Here is a 23,254-nt window from a genome sequence, read left to right as displayed (position 1 = left end):
TTATATATATTTGACAAATCCACTCAGCTTTTGTTCAGTTCATAATTCACTGAAGTCATTTATTATTAATAACATTCATTGACAAGCACATTTGATTAAAAATGTGTATTGTAGTAGATAAGAGTGTGTCAGCAGGAGGTGAAGTTCAGAACTTGTTAACTGGGATGACTGAAAGCCAGCAACCATTGGAAGGTATCCCAGATGATGATCTGGACGGTTCAGGTGGGGAAACAATCCAATACTCATTTGCTTTAGTGTATACACTATTTTCCACAGCAGGTTAGCATAACCTAAATAGTCTTGTCTTTTGCAGTCTGATTAAAAAGTACTCTCATGGCCTCAACTCTTGAAATCTTATGTTTAATATTGGAATTCTTTTCCAGATGACCTGAGCTTTAACCAGATGTTAGAGGAGCCGGAGCAGAGTTACGAAAATCAGCCCTGTGCAACTGTAGCAGCAGCAGCCGGGTCAATATATAATTGCAGAATTTTTTATAACATAGTTGACAGGTATCATAGTTGACATTTTTGCTGTTTTCAGGCCAAAAATCAACATGGCTGCCTATAACCAAACACCACATGGCATTTTTACAGAAAGATTCTTCTAAATATTATATATACAACTGAAACTGAAAGTTATTTCTAAACATATTGTAGTAAACCTGTTGACATGCCATAAATCCACACTTGACTCACACACTACTTTATATTAAATAACTCAGAAAGCCTTGGAGTCTTGCCAGTCTTTTCTTCAGGAGGAAATGACATCATGTGGAGCAGGTGATTATCTCAACCTGATAAAAAGAACACAATCAAAACTATTTTTGAATAAGCTTATTTTATTATTGTTTAGCTAATTAGAAGGTGGTTGTTATTAAATTGGGACGGTTATTTAGTTGACATTTTGGTGATATCCAGTCATTTTTTATTAATAAGTGATTATTTCCATAATAAATAATTATTAAATGTGTAAAGAAATGATCATAATGAACATAAAAACATAAATTTTTGGTGTTTTTTTTTTTACTCTTAATAAAAATGTATGCAAGATATATCCCGTGGACTTCAATTATATATTGACCCAACTACTGTAACTGAATGTGTGATTTACAGCAGTAGGTGGCAGTATGGTGTCACAGGATGCCATGGATGTTTTGTTTACTTCTCTTTTCTTCCTTGTAGCCCGCAGCTAACCTACATTCTTGCTGACAGCAGAGATTCTGGCTGAAATAAGGTGTGTGTCAGCTGACAGCTGTGTGATGCTAGCATGCTAACGTCGGTGTTAGCAAACAGAAGCTCTGCTGATTTCACCGAAGTCGCCGCGTTTGACTCTGTAAATACTTTTACCAATTGGCAGACCTTCTTGTCGGACACTAACATTAACTATGTGTCCAACTCGGGGAGGTTTACCAGTTAAACTAACTACCTGAGAAGCTGGTTTAGCATTAGCTGGTTTAGTATTAGCGGGCTAGCAGCTACATTTATCTTCCTAGCAACCGTAGCTAGCTGTGACGGTTGGTTGGTTGGTTGGTTGGTTAGCTAACCAGCGGGCGTCTTCGTGGAAAGTTATGCGAATGTCGCTGTAGACAAGCGAAGATAAATGTTGACTAAATGGCAAAAACCGAGCAGGGTAATGGACTCGACTTGCGGGGCAGCACAGAGAAGCTGACAGATAATGGGAAAGGCGGCTCGTATGGATCCGACCCCGAGGTGAACGGAAACGGCATCCCCGGAGAGACCCAGGTGGACAAGTACGGATTCACCGGAGGAGCCCAGCAGAACTCACCGTAAATGACACTTAATACATATTTCATAATACAGCCAATATTCCATGTAATACTGCAGCTGAATGTAGTGCTTTACAGTGTTTTCATACACGAACTCAGAGTTGGGATGTTCCGCTTTCACTTGGTTGTTGGAGGAGCTAAATGTGAACCAAAAAGGAAGTTTTCTCTGTGAAATTATTGTAATCAGACTGTCTAACTGGATCAGTTGTGTATATGGGAAAATGAAATCAAAGGTTGAATGATTACACACTGTAAATAGTTGGCTAAACGAGTTATAGTTTCACCTGGAGCAGGAGTTGTCAACCTGTTTGGTGTCCAGTTGTGACCTCTTGATAACTGGCTGCAGGTGTGAGCATTTTAGAGTCATTTCCCTTATCAGATTGTTCCATTTCAACAGGTTTTTATTCAGATGCATGAATATTTAATTATTGAAGATTAAAGACTGGAAAACAGTACAAAAAATAATCCTAATTTGTACAGCAGAATAGCTATACAGCTGTATTATGTTTGATTTTTCAAATCGTGTTTGTTGTTAAGGAATTCAGTGGTCTTGCCCATTATTCTGTCTCAGACTTTCTAAGCCGTCAAATTTCCTCTGCATCTTTGTGCTCTTTTGATCTTTGTCTGTTCAGCTGTCTAGGACCTCATGACCCAACAAGAAAGTCCCATAAATGTTCTCATCAAATTCATCTTTCTGAAGTTGTAGTTTGTATTTAAATTGAGTTACAGTTTCATTTTATGTCACCAAAACCCGTCATTATGAACCTGTTTGGTCAGTTGCTTGTCCAGTTGTGACCTCTTTTCCTTGTAACCAGCTGCAGGTGTGGGCATTTTACAGTCATTCCCCTTCTCAGATTGTTTCGGGTTTTTATTCAGATGCATGAATATTTAATTATTGAAGATTAAAGATTGGAAAAAGTACAGAAAGATAAACCTAATATGTACAGCAGAATAGCTACACAACTGTAATATGGCACCAAAAAGATAGCTTATCTTAATTAGCCACTGCAAACAATAGCATTGAATAGGTGTCTATTTGATTTTCAAATATTTATTTCTTGTTAAGGAATTCAGTGGTCTTGCCCATTCTTGTGTCTCAGACTTTCTAAAGCTTCAAATTTCTTCTGCGTCTTTGGGCTCTTTTGATCTTTGTCTGTTCAGCTGTCTAGGACCTCATGATCCGACAATAAAGTCTCATAAATGTTCTCATTATAATCCATCTTTCTGGAGTTGTAGTTTGTATTTAAATTGAGCTATAGTTTCATTTTATGCCACCAAAACTCGTATTTATAAACCTGTCAGTTGTGTTTCCAGTTGTGACCTCTTGACCTTGTAACTGGCTCCAGTTGAAAACATTTTTAGAGTCGTATCCTCTTCTCCGTTTGTTTAATTTCAGATACATGAGTATACAATTTTTGAAGGTCAAAGATGAGAAAAAAGTACAAAAATAAACCTGATATGTACAGCAGAATAGCTACACAACTGTAATATGGCACTAAAAAGACAGAAATCATGTTCCTTTAGTGTTGGATTGTCTTAATTAGTCACTGCAAACAATACCATTAAATAAGTATCTATTCAAATCCTTATGTTTGTTAAGGAATTCACTGGTCTTGCCCATTCTTGTATCTCAGACTTTCTAAACCGTCAAATTTCCTCTGCATCTTTGAGCTCTTTTGATCTTTGTCTGTTCAACTGTCTAGTTCCCAACCTTAAAGTTTCCATAAATGTTCATTGTGTTCCATCTTTTTCGTGCCAGAGAGAATTAATGCATGGGACTGGACAGGAAATCAAGACACATTACAATTCACAATGTTATGTTAATTTCTCAGATGTTTCTGTAATAGTTATTTTTGGTTTTCACATAGTTCTGAGTAGACATTTCATTGTTTAAGGCAACACAAATCACAGTTGTTGGGAAAATATTGGGAGTTTTAGTTAAGGCTAATGCATAAGGGGGATCAAGTCTTTGTTGCTGTGGATCCTAGCTTGACTGAATATTTGTGGCTGCATTTTTGAAAGAATAATTCTGGCTTTCAGCTTTCCAAAACGGTGATTTTCACTCAAGCCATTTCAAGCATTTATTTTCGAGTGTGACCAAAAGTAAACACAGAAATAGTTTTTTAATGGACATTTTGCAGGCTGCATCAGGGTTCTCCATCCATCTCCAACGTCAAAGTCTTGCCTCAAAAGATGGTTTTCATGTGTGGACCAGAGTAAAATCCCAGTTTGTATTCGGTATCCTTCTTACTTGCTCTTAAAGTTGGGATTGAATTTTACATTGAAAATTGTCAGAGTTGCCCGAATGCAGTTTTGAATCATGCTTTATAAACAAAGTGATTTGAGTTGATTTTTACTCCACCAAGGAACGTGGCGGAGTTATGTGACGATCGGCGTATGTGAATCCGTCTGTGCACAACATTACTCAAAAACGGAATAACGGATTTGGATGAAATTTCAAGTGAAGGCCAGAAATGACACAAGGACCGCCTCATTAGATTTTGGCAGTGATGCAGCTTATAGTCTGGATCCACCGATTTGTTAAGGATTTCCCCTTGCGAGATAGTGGCATAGTGTCACTGTAACTATGACAACAAGAGAACACTACGTTCTGCGATCAGATGATACTACAAATCGACCACTGCGGACTTTTCAGGACTTATCCGTCTGAAATGATACAAGGAACAATTGATTAAATTGCGAGGGTGTTTCTGAGTCCCATCAATTCCCGTCAATGCCTGTTAAAGAAAGATGATCAAAAGCCAACACCTCCTTGGTTAATGATAGTCTTACATGACTTACAGGAAATGTGTCAATTTTTTCCATCATGGCTGCACCAGCAAGTGAGAATGCAAGGGCATAGGGTACAGTACTAAGTGCCTGTGGTGACATCTGATGGCTGCTGCAAGCTTCACAGGGTCATTGCAATATTTAATCTCAGCAATGTCAAACTCCTAATGAAAGTTGCTTTGCTCCCGTGTCCCAACCGCCGTGTCCCAACCGCCTCCACCCTCATACCTGTCTCATTTCAGTACCAATATAATTCCATACAAGGCAGATATCTGTTTGCAGTTTACTGTTCTCAAAACTAGAGAAAAAATGCTAAAAGTTGATACCATGGACCTCAGGATTCATAAAAAAGACTAGGTCATATCATGCAAAAGAAAAAATATTTTTGCAAATTATGTAACATCTCCGCCCTTTTAGGAGACCAGTATATGACGCATGACCATAAGTAATAAAAAAATGCTGCTCTTCTACAAAAATATGCTACATTTCTGACAATGCCATATGGGGGAAGGAACAATTTTGATGGAGTACGGCGCTTTCTTAGTGCTTTTCTAGTTAATAAATGCTGAATACTTGAAGAACTGATCAAACCAGATGTTCTGGATTGTCAGCTGCAACAGTGACATATTTAGTTGCATTGTTCTGTTCTGAAGATACGATACAAGCTCCCCTTACCTTCATTATCAGTCAGATAAGAGTGACAGGCAACTTGTGAGCTCACTTCCACCAAGCATTGCAAAAGCTGTAAATTTAGTCATTTAAGTTTTTCTTCCAAATATTTGTTTTTGTACAAAAAGCACAGGAAGTCTGTGTCAAAATGACAGCTCTGATGCTCAATAACGTTACATTAAAGTGAGATACTGGTGAGTGTTTTGTGTAGGAGGACACAACTGAACTGAACTGGGGGAAAGTTCTCCCAGAGCTTCCTGTTTTCCTTGCACTTCGCAGCCGATGGCAAGTGTTCAAGTGCTTTGTCTGACGGCAGGTTTCCTGCATGTACAGGGAAGAGATGACTGTCAGCGTCCTGCCTCCTCTCATGGCAGGATTTTCTGTCATAGCTACAAGGAAGTGACAGAGGACAGCAGAGTTATGTCAGGTTGTTAAAAAAATAATTGTTTTTATAAATTTAATTGTCTCTCTGTCTCCAAAGTGCTGAAGAGGTCCCTATAGAGGTGTTAAGGCAGCGCGAGGCAAAATGGCTGGAGATGCTCAACAGCTGGGACAAGTGGATGGCAAAAAAACACAAGAAGGTCTGCTTTAGAAACTGTAAATGTGATCTACTGTTATTATTTCTTCATAATGAGATAAATTAGACACATTTCTTTCCAAAGGTGAGCTGGAATCATTCCAGTTTTAATATACTCTTCTGCATTTATTTCTCTTTTCTCTTTCTTTTCTTTCCTCTGTTGATTAACTGCATGTTTTAATAACAGGTCAAAGAGCGCTGTCAGAAAGGAATCCCTCCATCGCTGCGTGGTCGGGCCTGGCTGTACCTCACTGGGGGCAAAGTGAAAAGGGAGCAGAACCAGGGCAAATTCCAAGTTAGTCATTGATTTATAGAGCCTGTTTCTATCAATTTATTAACCTAAGAAGTATGATGCAAAACAGAATATAATATATGTTCGTGATTTACAACACCATCTTCATGGATCCTTCACTGGAGCAGTTTAAAAACAGTTGGAATGTGCAATTCCTGGAGAAATTGCAGCTGTGATTGCAGATCAGTGTGCAGCTTGTACAGTTCAAAACATGTACAGGAAGAACTATTTGAGGGCACCTACTCTACCAACTCAGCCACAGTCATCACAAAATATGTACATGCATTATTTAGGGGTAAACTATGCTTATCACTAAGTACTGGAGACCGTCAATATTCTTTCTTGTGTCTCAGATTTATCATTACACTAATGAGCACCCAAACAGGGTTGTGTTATGTTGATATTACACTACTCTACCATTGACAAGCTGTATTTGATCATGTCCTCTAGCAACAGTTGTCATTACAGAAACAACTTGGCCGTCCTCCAATACGAAGGAAAAGAACTGTCTTTGTCTTTTAATTTGTGTGGGAGTGAACTGAAAATTCAAAAATAGCAACAGTAACTAAGATTGGACAACGTTTAACAAAGGGTAAAATGTACATGCATGATATTGTGTGAAGAACGAGGCTTTTAACTTTGCTGAGATTTTAAGTTCCAGTGTAAGATTTTGGAATGATTCAATAATATTGCAAAAGCTGCCAATTCAAGTCACTGTTCTTGGAAAGCACATTTAAAACAACAGATGCTCATCTGAAGTTCTTCACACTGGAGAATTAAGATTATCTGACTAAGTTTGATTTAATTGGTGTCGTTCTAGGAACTGGATGAGGAGCCAGGAGATCCTAAATGGGTTGATATCATTGAGAGGGACCTTCATCGACAGTTCCCCTTCCACGAAATGTTTGCAGCGAGAGGAGGTCATGGGTGAGGACTTCCTTCTGGAGGACGAATATGTTTCCAGTTGTTTTGGTTTTTTTGTCTTAATGTGGTTTATAGCGGTTTTCCTGTTCTATGTTTTTACATCTAGGCAGCAGGACCTGTTTCGCGTGCTGAAGGCTTATACTCTGCATCGACCAGAGGAGGGTTACTGTCAGGCTCAGGCTCCCATTGCTGCTGTACTTCTGATGCATATGCCAGCTGAGGTGAACACACACTGATGATTCAACCATTCCTGATTATTTTCTTTCTCTAATATGAAATATCCAGACACCGGATACCTACAGCAAAAAAATAACATCTTTAACATGTAACAGTATAAATTGTCTGTTAAATGTTTGAACATCTGTCCTTCTGTTTAAAAATGGTTAACCACACACCACATTTAGCTTTACTAAACTCCTGCTCTCATCCTCTTTCTTTGTCCTAGGATGCTTTCTGGGTTCTTGTCCAGATTTGTGAAAAGTACCTGCCGGGATACTACAGTACTGGCCTGGTATGTTGAAAGAAGTGCTTGATAATGCAATTTGAGTTTAACAAGATTACATATTAGCTGTTAAGCACATTAACTATTATTTACCTGCCACATTGTGTTAGCTAATGGTGTTGAAAGGCTCACTGATGATTAGAAAACCCTTGTGCAGTTATGTTAGCACGTGAATTAAAGTGTGAGTTTTCATGGAAAACGTGAAATTGTCTGGATGAGCCCAAACTTTTCAACAGTAGTGTAAATTGAATGTATGTCTATTATAAGCAAAACTACACTCAAAATGTTGCTGTAAATTCCAAGAGCAACTGGATTTCTAAAGGCCAGTTTTCTGACACATTATAGGACTGAATATTTCGGTCAATATATAGTTGTGGGACTTTTAGTAACATAGTTGACAGGTATCATAGTTGACATTTTTGCTGTTTTCAGGCCTATAATCAACATGGCCGCCTAGAACCAAACACCACATGGTATTTTTACAGAAACATTCTTCTAAATATTAAATATACATTTGAGTAAAATTGAAATTGAAAGTTATTTATAAAGATATTGTAGTAAACCTGTTGACTACTTTATATTAAATAACTCAGAAAGCCTTGGAGTCTGGCCAGTCTTTTCTTCAGGAGGAAATGACATCATGTGGAGCAGGTCATGTGATCTGGAATTAACACACTTCCTTGAGAGGTGTTTTTGTAATGGGGAACTTACTTGAAAGTGATTTCTCTCACACAGATACAATTTATTATTTTCTATATAAAATTTGATATATTGTCAAAAAAGAAATATCTGTCATGATTATCTCAGCTTAATAAAAAGAACACAGTCAAAAGAATTGTTGAATAAACTCATTTTATTATTGTTTAGCTAATTAGAAGGTGGTTGTTATTAAATTGGGATGGTTATTTAGTTGACATTTTAGTGATCTAGTCATTTTTTATTAATAAGTGATTGGTTCGATAATAAATAATTATGTGATTTGTAAGACATGATCATAATGAACATAAAAACATTGTTTTTTTTAACTTTCAATAAAAATGTGTGCAGATATATCCCATGGACTTCAAAAGTCCCTCAATTATATATTTAACACTTATATAAATTAAGATTTACTCAGAAGTTGGAGTAAATTCAACTTCAGAATTTATACTTTTTTAAAGGTCAGTCTGATTTCGGCAGCCAAACAGAACTGTCAGTTTCTGGAGTAAAAGCCTCCTTCACGTTGCTGGTATGTGTGGCTACTGGTGGCGTTAGACTTGTCAGGCCAGTGTGACTCCAGCTTAACACTTAAATGCTAACAACGTAACAACATGAGGTGGTGACAAGGACGAGATAATCAGACAATCAGATTAAGCAGAGACAAAGAAGTGTGTTCCCTCTCTCTCCTCTGACTGCTGCTGTTCCACGTTGTCTCCACAGGAGGCGATCCAGCTGGATGGGGAGATCCTGTACGCTCTGCTGCGACGGGTGTCTCCTGTGGCCCACCGTCATCTAAAGAAGCACAAACTGGAACCCATCCTGTACATGACTGAGTGGTTCATGTGTGCCTTCTCCCGGACTCTACCGTGGGCCTCGGTGCTGCGTGTCTGGGACATGTTCCTTTGTGAGGGTGAGGCGCCACACAAAGTATTTACTGATCCACGATAGATGTTTACCTCTGACCTGATAAATCACTTGGATTTTAAAAGGTGTTTCATTGGCTAGAAGCTGAAGTAGAATTACTTTGAGCCCACAGACAGCAGCTTTGTTTAATTAATCGGAGATGTTACTATGCAAAGCAGAAAAAGCCACATTTGAATTTGGGTGTACACCTACCTATCTGTGTTTGATCAAGAGAGTTAGCTTAGAGGAATAAAGCACTGACTGAAATGTTTCACCAACATGAAATATAGCAGTTGCATTAAATGTTGTGTGTCTTTAATGTTTGCATTTCAATAGATGTCCCTGTTGTTTAAAATATTTGTCTAGCATTGTGTGCCTGTGAAACACCACAGTTACATAAGCACACAGTAGCAACGTTTAACCGTCATGTGGGGCTTATCATGTACCGATCATCCTCCCCTTTAGGCCTTATACACATTAGTATGGCGAATTTTTAAAGTTCTGTCCACATGGCCATCATTTTTACACAATATCAGAATGAAAAACCATCCACAAATGCTGTAAAAAAGCATGCCTGGCCAATCTGCATCTACTAAACATGAAATAGCAGAGAAGAACATCCTGTCATTCCATCTGTTCTGCTGCAGACTTTGAACTACGGATGCAGAAGCAGAGGTTTTTGCATGCCAGTCAAATATAAAGCTGTAAAGTTAAGCTGTAAACTTGTTATTGCTCATAATAACCACATGCACACAAAACTGGTTCTCTTTCCAACATTGTGATTGTTGTTCTTTTACAATAACAACAAACAAACAGAAGTCTGATATTGTCTTTGTTGCAGTGATCCTAAAATGAGGAGCAAATGTAGAGTAAAAACCTAATTTTGCAAAATATCCGTATTACTGTGGCCTTAATTTGATATGGAAAACAAAATCATCTCGAAGGTAACAATCTCTAAGGCTTCAAGAAACTTTCTCTGTGGCATTGTAGCAGAAATTCCTCTTTGGCAAAACTCAGTCAGCGACTAAAGTTTGCAGGCAGTGAAAAGCAGCGCTCCTGGCATGTGGAAGATCTGGTGAAGCGTTCAGATGGGTCTTGTGTAATAATGGTGACTTTCCGTGTTATTGATGGGTGCACCTGTGCTCAGTGGTGAAGCTTTTCTACCAGGTAATAATATGCAATGTAATCTTGAATATAGAATAGAATTAGAATATGTACTTTATTGCTCCTTGATAGGAAATTCATTTGTAACAGCAGCATGTTGACATAGACAGCCGAGACAACAGAGAACAGAGAAGGAGGAGTGAGGTGAGGTGGAACTGAGCTGATGGAGGTCCCAGAGCTGGTAGGGGAGGGGCAAGGTTGATAAGATGAAGGTAGAAGTTTGGGTTGGAGGAGGAGGGTGGGAGGAGATGGTGGACCTGGTCTGTCCAGTCTCAGCATGTGCAGTAGGAGGAATGTACACAACAATGGCAACCATCACAATTCCTGTGAACTCGCGTGGTAGATAGTCTCTCATCTCAGACTATCTGCTAACAGTTCAATATCCTGCTACTGATCTATTCTTTGATGGTAGCGTGTGCAGGGTTACACCATCTGTCATTCACAAGCAGAGCAAGTCCTCCACCTCTCCTCTTACTGCACACTGTGGGGTCCCGGTCCTCTTGTATATTCCAGAAGCCTCTGATTCTGGTGTCATTCCTCGTAATACAGTTTTTCAACCGTGTTTCCGTATAAAACATGAGGCTGCTTTCCCAGTAGAGTCTTTGGCTCCTGACGAGTGTCTCCAGCTCGTCCAACTTATCACCCATAGAGCGAACATTTCCCATAACAGCCAGAAGAGCCGGTCCATAAGCCTCTCTCCCCCTTCCTCCTGTTCCTTTTTACTCCAGCTCATCTCCCTCTACGTCTCTTCCGTAGAAATTCCTCCAGAATATCATGTATCATCCCTGCAGATATTGAGAGCTCAGCGAGATCAGAGGCTCCTGTTAGGCGTAAACAATAGGTAGAACTCCACTGAGCAACGGTAGCAATGGTCTTTTCCACTCCATTTCTTCTTGTCACTCCTCCAAAATAATCCAAAAAAAAGTAGAATTTAAAAAAAAAAAAAAAAAAAAAAACACTTGCGTATAGCATCAAGAAACAAACACGGGACTAAAACGCTGCTGGAACAGGCTGCCGCATCACCGATGCCCTCTTGTTTTCTTTAGAACTCGAAAAAAAAATATATATATATATATATATAATATATATGTGAGTCCTGTCAGATAACTATAGAATGTCCTTGTAACAATCCATATGTTGAGCACATGAGGCCTGTTTCTTGTTTTAGTTTGAAATAATGAATATGACATTTGAAGCAGGCCACCATAGGGGCTTTCTGGGGATAAAATAATTGCAACCGAACTATATTTTTATATTTAGATGTTTGTCTTGCTATGAGAACACATGCAGTTCATCCAAAGGTTCCTTGTTCCTGGGGAAAATTCATTCAGTGGAGTAGTTGTGAAGATATAAATTTATACTTTTCGCCGTAATGACTGAGAAATTATTGGGTTTTTAACACCTTTATCATCACATCAAACCTTTTTTCACATGTAATTGAAGACTGCTGTGTGTTGTCTTGTGTGGTGCTGTCCTCAGGAGTGAAGATCCTCTTCAAAGTCGGCCTGGTGCTCCTGAAATGCATGCTGGGATCCCAAGAGAAGCTGAAGGCCTGCCAAGGTCTCTATGAGACGATGGAGCGGCTCCGAGCCATACAGCCACAGTACATGCAAGAAACCTTCCTGGTCCATGAGGTGGGGTTATACTCGTAATCTTTGTTATCCACGTTTGTCTTTTGACCCTACATGACTGCCGTTTATCTGCATGCAGAATTCCTTCTTTGACTTTGCCCTCCTCAGGCTGTGGGAACGGCGATAAAAAGATTCACCGATTACCTCACGTGTGGTTCACGCCTGTCATGTGTCTGTGCTTCAGATTATAGAGTTACCGGTGTCTGAGAAAGATATCGAGAAGGAACACCTTGCTCAGCTGCGTCGCTGGAAGGAGACTCATGGAGATCTGCACTGCAAATCTCCTCCCAGGATGCACGGTGCCAAAGCCATCATGGCTGCCGAGCCGCCGAGCCGACAGGACCTCAGACAGAGACCGACCATCATCGTGGAGTCTCCCCTGGCACCGAACACAGCCGCGGAGCAAGCAGAGGACACTAAAGGAAGGAGAAAGACTGTCGAGGAAAATGGGAAGGAAACACTCCTCCCGCCACAGCAGACAGATAATCTCAACCCTCCTCCCTCTGACTCCTCACTTCTCCTCAATCACACCAACATACCAGGGTCCAAAGAGAGTCTGAGCAGTGCAGAGCATGACACTTACCTGTAGCAGGTTTACACCAACCAACAAGCACGAATCATTCCATACAGCTCTAACTTCCAGCTGTCAATCACACGAGAAACCTTTCTCACACTTAATGTGTCTGTAGCGGTCAGACTGAGAGTTTTCCTATTTTTGTAGCCGCTGCACTCTAGAAAAGTAATGGATTTAAAAAGTAGTTTTAAAACTTTCTATAATTGAACAAAATGCCATTGTTCAGACTGCTAGGCTGTTATACACAACACATTTTAATGCCATTACATTTATACAGGTTACTAGTTACCATACTTTTAAACTAACTAGTACAGCTATGAACATTTAGCATTAATGTGCAGGACATTTGTAAAATGAATGACACTCGTGTAATTTTCAGGGAGCAGTAATAGTACATGGGAGAGTGAAGCTAAAGGCTTCATGGGACCGAACCACAGACTGTATGTAAAAGATGAACATGGCTACCGTCATGTCAAAGCCCCTGGAAGTCTGGAATTTGGTCGCTACCATCAACAGCCATACAGTAGCAACTAATCCTTAAAGCAAACCCTGCTTTATCATTTGTTTTACTCTAAATGTTTGCATAATTTACAACACAAACACCATGCTGTATTGAAGGAGACAGAAAACTAGCATTTGATACCGTAAACCAGGTAAGAAAGTGTTTACTGAGGTAACAAATCAAGGAAGAAATAGGGTCATTTTCTCACAGACTCTCAGAGGAGTCTCCCCCTGCTGGCCATTAGACAAAACGCAGGTCTAAGTCACTTAACCCTCCTGTTGTCTTCATTTATGGGCACCAAAAATATTGTTTCCTTGTCTGAAAATAATCCAAAAATTCAGCAGAAAAAATCCCCAAATTTCTGAAAATTTGCAAACCTTCAGAAAAAAAATGCCTTAAAATTTTCCCTTAACAATTTTATTTAAAGACATGTTTAAAAAAAAACAAATTTGGCAAGAAAATTCTTGTAAATGTTTTCCAAAAATGACTAAAAATCTTCCAAAAAATCCTAAAAATATCTAGTGATTACATAAATGTCAGTAAATCTTCTAATATTTTTTTAAGAACATTCACAAAAAATCAACCAAAATCCAGCGAAAATCGCTGGATTTTGGTTGATTTTTTTGTGAATTTTCTTAATTTTTTTTAACATTTCTTTTTTTACACCAAAAAATGTTCTAAAATTTCCCAAAAATGTTGAAAATGTGGACATCAGAAGTTTCACCGTGAAAATATTTTTTTCCACATTTTCAAACGTTAAAACGGGTCAATTTGAGCTGCAGGACGACACGAGGGTTAATTTGCTTAACTTTTCAGATTGTCAGTGTAGGATATACACTCACTCACTGTTAGCTCCTGCTGCTATTTACCTCTTCAAAGCAGTGCTCTAATTATCTCCTTTGTTTTAAATTAAGTCTGATTTTTGTCTTAACTGATGAGATCTTTTCTAGAGCACTTTGCCTTTCTAGTCTTCCTTTCTGCCTACATTAGTCACTACGTTGCTAACGCAGAGATTTGTCCTGCTTTGCTAGTCTCAGTCATGCGCGCTACTTTTCAGACTCATCAGTATGTTTGTTCAGCTCAATCTGGTGGCTGCTGACTTTGTGTTTGCTGCGTTTGAACACTTGAGGGCGTCCTGAGATCAGCAGCAGAAACACAAGGATAAAAACTGACAGGAGCTGTGTGACGCTCAAATGAAGGAAGGAGGTGCAGGGACATTTTGTGCCACTAAGCCAAAGATTTGTTATGAGTATTTTTAAGATGTGTCTAAGGCGTTAATCCAATCAGCCATGTCTTACAGTATTTGACTGACTGACTTGTTGTCAATTTGGGAGTGCAAAGAGTTTCTATTTATGTTGTGAATGAATTGCGATAAAGTGTGAGGAATCCAAGGATGGTTTTTGTACAATCCGGTTTAAAGGATTGTGGATCTATTGATTCGTATAAATCATATTATACTATAAAGAAAAAAAAAACAAGCATTGGGATATCTTTCTCTTACTATAATCTGATTTTTTTTCCTCAAATCTTTGTACTATATTTTGAACCAAGAAGTAAATTCCAGCTGTGGAAATGTCATTTTTGTTGACAAAACTTAATCAGCTGTGAAGATTAAATTCCAAACCAGCAAATTCAATATGGAGTAAAAGGAATTACCAGATATAATATTAAACAGCTGTCAGACAAAACTGTATTTAAACAATTATCTGAGCAACAAAGTATGTTAAAAGTCAAGGGAGCCATAAACCTTAGATCATCACCAAATTGTTGTTTTATGAGATTTATTGCAGATGAAGAAATGCAATCAGCATTAATGGCATGTGCTGATTTGACACTGTGGAGATATTTGAAGTATGTTACGGGGTTGTTTTGTCCATTAGGAAACACTCGGAAGCCTTTCGAAGGCACGTTCAAGCTTTTAATATTTAGATTTTAAATGTTTGTTGCACATTTAACCAACATGCAGCTCATCAGTTGAGTTTTTCTGCTGTCACCTGTCATGTATCCAGGACCCAGGGATCTAAATGATGAATCATTCTGAAGGATGTAGGATTGTGCCAGATGTGGTTCGCTATTTACACTTTCTTTTTAAGTTTGTGCTTCAATATCCAGCAGAATCATGTAAAAAAAAATGTACACTCCTTTAAGTAAAATGCTGCACATAGAACATTTATTAAGCCAGGAGCTTGTAAATTTGCAGCTCATCAGACTGTTTAAATCAGTATATAAGACTTAATTTCTGATCTTTTTGCTCATTTGGTTTAAAATCTCATATCCACATGGTGTTTTTTTTTTTTTTTTTTTAATCAAATTCAATTTAAATCAATAAAACTTGAAACTCTGATTTTGCAAATTCCGTCACCTTCCAACTTTTTTTGCCTGCGTTTACTATTAAATAAAGTAAAAAAGGGTGAGAAGAGGGAAGAGCGCCACCCAGACGGGACCTGACGAGCAGTGTTTGAATACTCCCTGTGTTATCCTTCAGCGCCCTGACACCCGCCCTCCCTCACCCACGCAGCAGCACACTTCCTCGGACACCTGTTTCTCCGGCTCTTTCAGCTCTTCAAGGAATTTGCATCTCAAATGGGGCGAATTCCCACAGCAGCGTCCAAAGCGCCTCACGCAGCCATCAGCCTTTGGTGTCTGAATGGAGTCTTCTGCTTGCATACAGGCCTTCTTATTCAGTTTTTTCCTCTGCAAGTTTCAGCTGCAAATGACAGCCAAGAATCCTCTCCTCTACGTTTTAATTCATCCCAACACTGCTAGACAACAAGATGGACCCATTTCGATGTCGCTGCATGACTATTGTTAGTTAAATTGTTATGGTCTTCCGCTAACTTTCTGTCATTTGATGATAGACTTGGTGGAGCAGCTTAAAGATGAAGTTTTAATTGCTACATCCAGATCACAGCCTCTCCTTCCAAGACTCCCTTGCAGCCTTCACAGTGGCTTTTTTTACTCCCGTGATGGATTTTGTGTGTTTCGTGCCTGTCATTACAGCATTTTTGCATTTCTGTCTCCACTCCACTCCTCAGCTCCTTTGTGCCCGTCTGTAAACAATGCCAGCTTGTCCGCCCCTTCCCCACCCAGCTCCACCCTTCACCTCAGGCCGACACCACCACACCCCGGCTAGACTTCTTGCAAAGACGAGGGAGGGCGTAACGGGAGATGGTCTTTACGGATAATCTGCTGAAAAGAGGGAGGTGTGACCCAGACGTGCCCCCGTAACTGCACTTTCAGACCACGACTGAGCTGAATTTTGAGCATTTGGAGTTTGGATCGCCAATAAAATCCCAATGTGAATGATAACCTCCTTAAATAGGATTATTTTTTTTGACAGTTTGGTCAATATTTGTGCAATACTTCTGTCACTGAAATAGGAAATGTTCTTTTAAGATACATTTTTACATTGCTTTTTTTTTGCACAAAGTTGCTTTTGTAATCCTGAAAACAGTCTCTTCTTTTAACCTCCCTGTTGTCCTCATTTACAGGCACCAAAAATATTGTTTCCTTGTCTGAAAAAAATACAAAAATTCAGCAAAAAAAATCCCCAAATTTCTGAAAATTTGCAAAACCTTCAGGAAGAAAATTCCAGTAATTTCTTAAAAGTTTCCCTTAAAAGTTTTTTTTTTAAATCCCCCAAATTTGGCAAAAAAAAAAAATCTTGTAAATATTTTCAAAAAATGAGTAAAAATCTTTAAAAAAAATCCTAAAAAATTCTGAAGTGATTACATATATATCAGTAAAACTTCTAATACTCTGTTTGGTTGCTGTTGGGTTTTTTTGTCTGGCTTGTCATTTGTCTCATGTTTTTGTCATTTCGATTCTCGTTTTTGTCGTTTTGTGTTTCCTTTTTGTCTCGTTTGTGTTTTTGCCATTTTGAGTTTTGCTTTATTTGCTGTTTTGTGTGTCGTTTTTGTTCTTTGGTGGGTTTTTTGTCTCACGTGTAGTTTGACTATTTTTCGTCGTTTTGTTTCATTTTTGTCTTATTTGTGTCATTTGTGTAAGTTTTTGTCTTGTTTTGTTCACTTTTTTTGTGGCTTTGAAGTTTTTAATGAAATTTTTTGTCTCTTGTTTTTGTTTTGTGTCATTTGTCTCATTTTTTGTCATTTTATTTCTTGATTTTGTCATTTTGTGCCTTATTTTTGTAATAAGCAATTTTTTTGTCTTGGTTTGTTGTTTTTTGTCTTTTGAGTCATGTTTTTGTCACTTTGTTTCTTTTTTGTCTCATTTGTGTGATTTTTTTTGTCTTTTTTTGCCCATTTTTATGGATTTTTGTTTCATTTCATGCCATTTATCTCAATTTTTGTCATTGTGTTTCTCTATTATGCTGTGATTTTACTGCTCTGGCCCACTTGAGATCAAATTGGGCTGAATGTGGCCCCTGAACTAAAATGAATTTGACACCCCTGATCTAGACCTTAGAGCTCAATGAAAGTGATAGAACAGCAAAGATGAAGAAAATAAAGAAGAGCAGGAGATGTAATTGCAGGAGACAAACTGATCAAACTCAGTGGATCCCACATAAACAGAGAACATCATAATCTAATGACTCCTGTTTCTATTTTACATATTTGTGATTATTAATGAAGAAGTTCAGTTATAAATGACAGGTTCTCTGCTATCACACGTTGTTAAAACATTACATTTAATCTATGTCACTTTCTAGATTACCAATAGTCGGCAACGGTATGAACGCCCAGAAAACCCACATCGGTCGATCTCTAATTTGGAGTATAATGTCTTGCCTTTGGGTCATCACACTTCCCTCTCCAGCTCTCTACCATGAGCACCTCAAATGTCCAGTGACCAAATTGAACCTTTAAATACCAGTGTTGTCATTTTGAGAAAATATCTGTTCTATTTTCCTTCCTTCCAATTTGGAAATGGCCTTTCTCCCATTCCATGTTGCTGTTGAAGCCTTGTTCAGACTGAAAATAGCCCTGTTTTAAAACACACACACACACACACACACACACACACACACACACACACACACACACACAGGGGCTGTGTTGGTGTGGACGTGTTGCTACAAGCAGTGGTGAGAAGACGAAATATGATCTGAGCCGTCCACTTGGAGTAATACACTACATGTGCCCTAAGACTCATCAGATATAGAAACACCACACAGCGTTTTCATAATACCGGAGACGGGATTATACAACTCTAGAAAAGAATCACTGAGACAATCGTTTTATCCTGATTAATGTTACACAGTAATCTAACAGGAAAATGCTTCTGCACAGATTTAATTGCGTTTTGCTGCAGCAAAAAAGTTCCCCAGTGGCTTAGCTGACTGCGAAACAAAACATTCCCAGTTCAAATGTGACCTCATCTCTGGTCATTTCTGCACTATTACCATCTAATGAAGACATTAATATCTAAAAGAAAATTTACAAAAACAAGGCTTGACCCAGGTTCAAGTTTTCTAAAGGAGATCGTTTCCACTGACATGTGTGAAGCAATTTAATTTCCCTCTCAAAGTTATCTTGCCACCCATGCAGACATCCAGCTTAGTACAGAAAACACTGGGCCGTAGTTAAAGAACGTTTTCAGAGATGGAAGAAAAACAGTTTCAGAATCCCACTGAAATTTGTAGTCATAGACATACAGTCATGGAAAAAATGATTCAACCACCCTTAGTTTTCTTCAATTTCTTGTTCATATTAATGCCTGGTACAACTAAAGGTACATTTGTTTGGACAAATATAATAACAAAAATAGCTCATAAGAGTTTAATTTAAGAGCTGATATCTAGACATTCTCCATGGTTTTCTTGATAATAACCTAAATCAATTGAGTTCTTCCATCAATAGCCGTGGCATTGTTCTGCCAGAAACAACTTTTAGGATTCCATGTTTTCTTTTCTGTCTGTTTTAGTCACATGTTAAACACAGGAGTTAGTACTTGATTGCATAACCATTGTTTCTGATGACTGCAGTCATGCATCTTGACATGTTCTCCACCAGCTTCTAACATTGTTCTTCTGTCACAGCAGCCCATTCCTGTTGCACTAATTCTAACACATTTGCTTTGGTTGTGGGCTTGTGGTTCTCAATTTTGTGTCTGATGATTTTCCACAGGTTTTCAGTTGGATTTAGATCTGGTGATTGAGCAGCCAAGACATGGTTCCAATGTTCTGATTCTCCATCCAGGCTTTAACTGACCTTGTCGTGTGACAAGGGGCATTGTCTTGTTGGAAAATCCAGTCATTGGAGGCAGGAAAGAGTTTTCCAGCTGATGGTAGAAGACTGTTTTCAAGAGTAGCCCCAAACATGACCTGGTTTATTTGCCCTGTTCCACCCAGACTGAAACTACTCCAGATCATCACTGATCCACCCCCATGTTTTACTGTAGGAGCAAGACAGTGTGGTTTGTAGCTTCTCCAGGCTTCCTCCTAACCAATAAATTGGCTAGAGTGTGCATCAACTGAAAACTGGATTCATCCCTGAAGAGAACCTTAGTCCAATCATCAACAGTCCAATCCTTCCGATCTATATAGATGCCAGTTTTAATAACATTTATTTGACATTTCAGTAGCTGTCATGGCTCGGCTGAGGAGGAGAGTCCATGAATGATTTGTTTTTAGAGAGCTCTGCACTGTTTGAAGCGTTTCTGAGTGTTAGACTGACTTAAAGTACCTTACATAAGTAGCCACACTGCTGCACTTGTAGTCTATCCTGAGCTCACACATGAATCACTTCACCTTGTTCTTTTCAGTCGTCTCATAGCTACACCCCACACAAGTAGGGCACAAATGTAAACAGATATATCTCACACGTGATGTCTGTTTATACACTGGAGCTGTTTATGGGGGTGGTGAGTATAGTGAGGTGGATGATCTCACGAAGCCATATGTGTGAAGCGTCTGGGAGATTATAGTCTGGCTTCATGAGCTGCAAAGCTCCTCTAAAGCTTTTTGGTAACAAGGACCGAGGGTCTGCAGCTTTATCCCCACCTGCCACCCCTCATCATGCCCTCTGTCCAGTGGGGAGATTAGGAGGGGTAGAGGTCAGGGGCAAGAAACAAAAACAAAAACACAAATTTGAGAACTTTATTTATATAGATCTTTTCACAATGAAAAAAAAAGTGTTTCAGTGTCCAATTATAAAAAATATGAAGCCGTAAAAAAATGTGGTGCAATTAAAGGCCAAGAAGGATCAGTAAATGAGAACAAATAGATTCTGAGAAGAGATTTAAAACCCCCAAAGGGAGACTGTTCCATAATCTAAAGCCAGGTCTTGAACTCTGAGTGTCATCAGGAAACCTTATTCTGATGACCTGAGAGGCCAAGTGGATCACTTATATATGGAGAAACCAAATTAGTTAATGCTTTCAAAGTAATCAGGATTTTAAAGTCTGCTGTAAATTTCTCAGGAAGTCAAAACTGAGGCCAAAACTGACATGAAAGAGTCTTTGTTGGTGAAGGTGCAGCAGAGATTTGGACGATCTGTAGACGTAAACATGAATGAAATGAAAATACAAGAACAATATGATTATATTCGTAAACTAGAGATTCCAGGCTTTTATATGATGTATAACATGTGATTGCCATGAGTGAAATTTCTACAATAGCTATGTCAATTTTTGTTAAAAGAGAACCGAAAATGTGTGGAAAATATCGTATTTTGGGGTAAAGTAAAACGTAACATTAAAAATTACACTGGGAATGAGTTATTTTACTGTTACCACTCAAAGTCTCATTTAGGACATCTTAAAGGTTAAAAAAAATCAAGTGGTATTCAGTTGTGGGTGGGGGGTGGTGGGCATCTGGGCTCCCGGACTATTTGTTTTAGGCCGGCAAGACTGTTTCTGGACATTAACTGAACAATTTTACTGCTTTCGTGACACACTTCTGCTTCTGTCTGGATTGAAGGTAAAACATGCACTTGAGAGTTTGCCAGTCTCAGTGTGAACGTTCTCTCATGGATGTTTCTATTTGTAACTCTTCCATGTTTGGGGGAGAAACCGCTTTGATGAAAAGTTTCAAGCAGCAGCTCTGCACGTGTGGGACAGGAAGCACCGTGGAAGGTGTCAGGGGTCAGACAGATGCTCGTTCAATGCACGGTGGACAGGAAGTGTGTTTGCCCTTTTTACGGCTCCGCTCAGGATCACAGTAGCTGGTCGTGTAGCCCCGATGATCCCAGATACATCAGCTTTTATGACACAAGGTTATGATTTGTAGAAGGAAATGATAAGACACACCTGTTTGGTTCCAGCCGGGGATCCCCCAGATCTCGTGCTAAGAGTCTTATGAATCATCCTAAGACTGATTTATATTGCTTTATCCACCCTGCATGACACAAAGTGCACCATGCATAAGGTATAATTTCACACCAGTGAGGTCAAAGTTGTGTGCTTTTTATTAACTGATTAAAAATGACAGTCGTTTTCTCTCTAAGACTGAGATTTCATGAGACATGATTAAACTCTAAAAGCAGAAATGTAGTGAAATGATGTTTTTTTTTGTGTGTATAGTGGTTAAAGTGTCTCATATAGTTTAAACTCAGTCCAGTAGTTAAGTACAGTTTCTTTCTAGGGAAAAAATAATCAATTGGAGACCTGGACAAAGTCACAAATTTAGTTTTGCTCTCAGTTCTGCAGTACTTTGACGTTGATCAATCAGCTTTTCCTGTCTGCAGCTGATTCCAAATATACTCCACTTTGACTTCCAGCCGTAAAGGATCACATCACCCAGTTCTTTTGGCCATTTTCCACCTAATTCCAGTATGTTTGAAGTTGGACAGTCTCCTGGTTACACTTTATACAGCCTTCAGGCCTATCGGGTGTTCTGTTTTGGAGACCTCCATGTGACCTCTGAAGTCCTGTTCAGCCTCCGCTCTGTTTCAGCTTCTTTCTCTTCTTGTATTTTACAGGTTTCACTGTCTCTTTCTCTCTCTTTGCATGTTTTTAAGGCTTTTATTCTCTTTGAACTTAACCCTCCTGTTGTCCTCATTTACGGCCACAAAAAAATATTGTTTATTGTCTGAAAAAAATCCAAAAATTTAGCAAAACAATTCCCCAAATTTCTGAAAATTTGCAAAACCGTCAGGAAGAAAATTCCAATAATTCCTTAAAAGTTTCCCTTGAAAGTTTTATTTTAAAAAAAAAGATCCCCTAAATTTGGCAAGAAAATTCTTGTAAATATTTTCAAAAAATGATTAAAAATCTTCCAAAAAAAAATCCTAAAAATATCTAAAGTGATTACATACATATCTGAAAAACTTCTAATATTTTCTTTAAGAACATTCACAAAAAAATCAACCAAAATCCAGCAAAATTCACTGGATTTTGGTTGATTTTCCCACATTTTCAAACTTTAAAATGGATCAATTTTGACCCACAGGACGACACAAAGTTAAAATAAAAAGTGCTCAATCAACTGCAATTAGCTACTGAACCACAAAAACGAGCCGCTCTGCAGGGGCGGATCTACTGGGGGGGCATAGGGTGGCAACTGCCACCCCTAGAAGATGCCTTGCCACCCCGGCTGCCACCCCAGTTCTGAACAATCTAATTCGAAAATATGTATATGAAAGGTTGTTGCCGTAAAGAGCGAAAGTCCAGGAAAGACGAATAACGAGTGAAACTCCGATGTCCGAGTGCTTTCGAATGCACCATGCTGACGTCACGTCCTGTACAGTCTATGCTGCTACAGATACGAGGTGACACGCCCCCCTGAGGGGGCTGTTCTTAGACCTCACTCATGTGGATGACAGCTGGACTTCGGTGTGGCAGTAAGACGCTAGTTAGACTGGGTTAGACTACATGCTAATATAACTGTTCACAATGTATTAAATGCTAACAGTGTCTAAATTCACATAAAGTGTTTGCTTGCGAGACGAGCCACGGTTTCCAGTGAGTCTGGGCCTTGCTAATTTTTAATTATGTAGCTAGCTAATGTTAGAGAACAGCCACAGAAGGATGGTGGGGGATCGTCTGTGGAAGTTTTTTCTCTTATTTTGATAATTACAACCTGTGGTTCTGACAACAGACTGTAAGTCAAAATAAATCACACATTTACTCAGACTTTACATGACATTAAAGTGTAACCAAACCCCCAGTCACACCAGGTTTTCATGCACTGTTTGAAAACTACATCCTGCTTGTTTAATGCTGTTTTTTATAATTTTGGTGTCAAGGTCATAATAACACCAACATTGATGTGTTTCATCATAGTACAGTCATATCATTTAGTTTACAGCTGAAAAAACGTTTACATGTTAAGTATCTCTTT

General features: G+C 38.8%; 1 protein-coding gene across 1 annotated transcript; it reads left to right on the top strand.

Moving 5' to 3' along the window:
- Positions 1–1,165: 1,165 nt before the first annotated feature.
- tbc1d10ab (TBC1 domain family, member 10Ab) lies at positions 1,166–15,367 on the top strand. Its single transcript, XM_023273644.3, has 9 exons — positions 1,166–1,787; positions 5,728–5,827; positions 6,011–6,118; positions 6,936–7,042; positions 7,146–7,260; positions 7,485–7,550; positions 8,961–9,150; positions 11,787–11,941; positions 12,123–15,367. Exons 1-9 carry the CDS (start codon positions 1,612–1,614, stop codon positions 12,525–12,527), a joined length of 1,422 nt encoding a protein of 473 aa, XP_023129412.1. The 5' UTR covers positions 1,166–1,611; the 3' UTR covers positions 12,528–15,367.
- The last annotated feature ends 7,887 nt before the right edge of the window (positions 15,368–23,254 follow it).

This window comes from Amphiprion ocellaris, chromosome 17, assembly GCF_022539595.1.
Source record: "Amphiprion ocellaris isolate individual 3 ecotype Okinawa chromosome 17, ASM2253959v1, whole genome shotgun sequence".
Lineage (NCBI taxonomy): Eukaryota > Metazoa > Chordata > Actinopteri > Pomacentridae > Amphiprion > Amphiprion ocellaris.
Note: the sequence above shows the minus strand (reverse complement) of the source record. Positions and strands in the feature narration are given on the sequence as shown.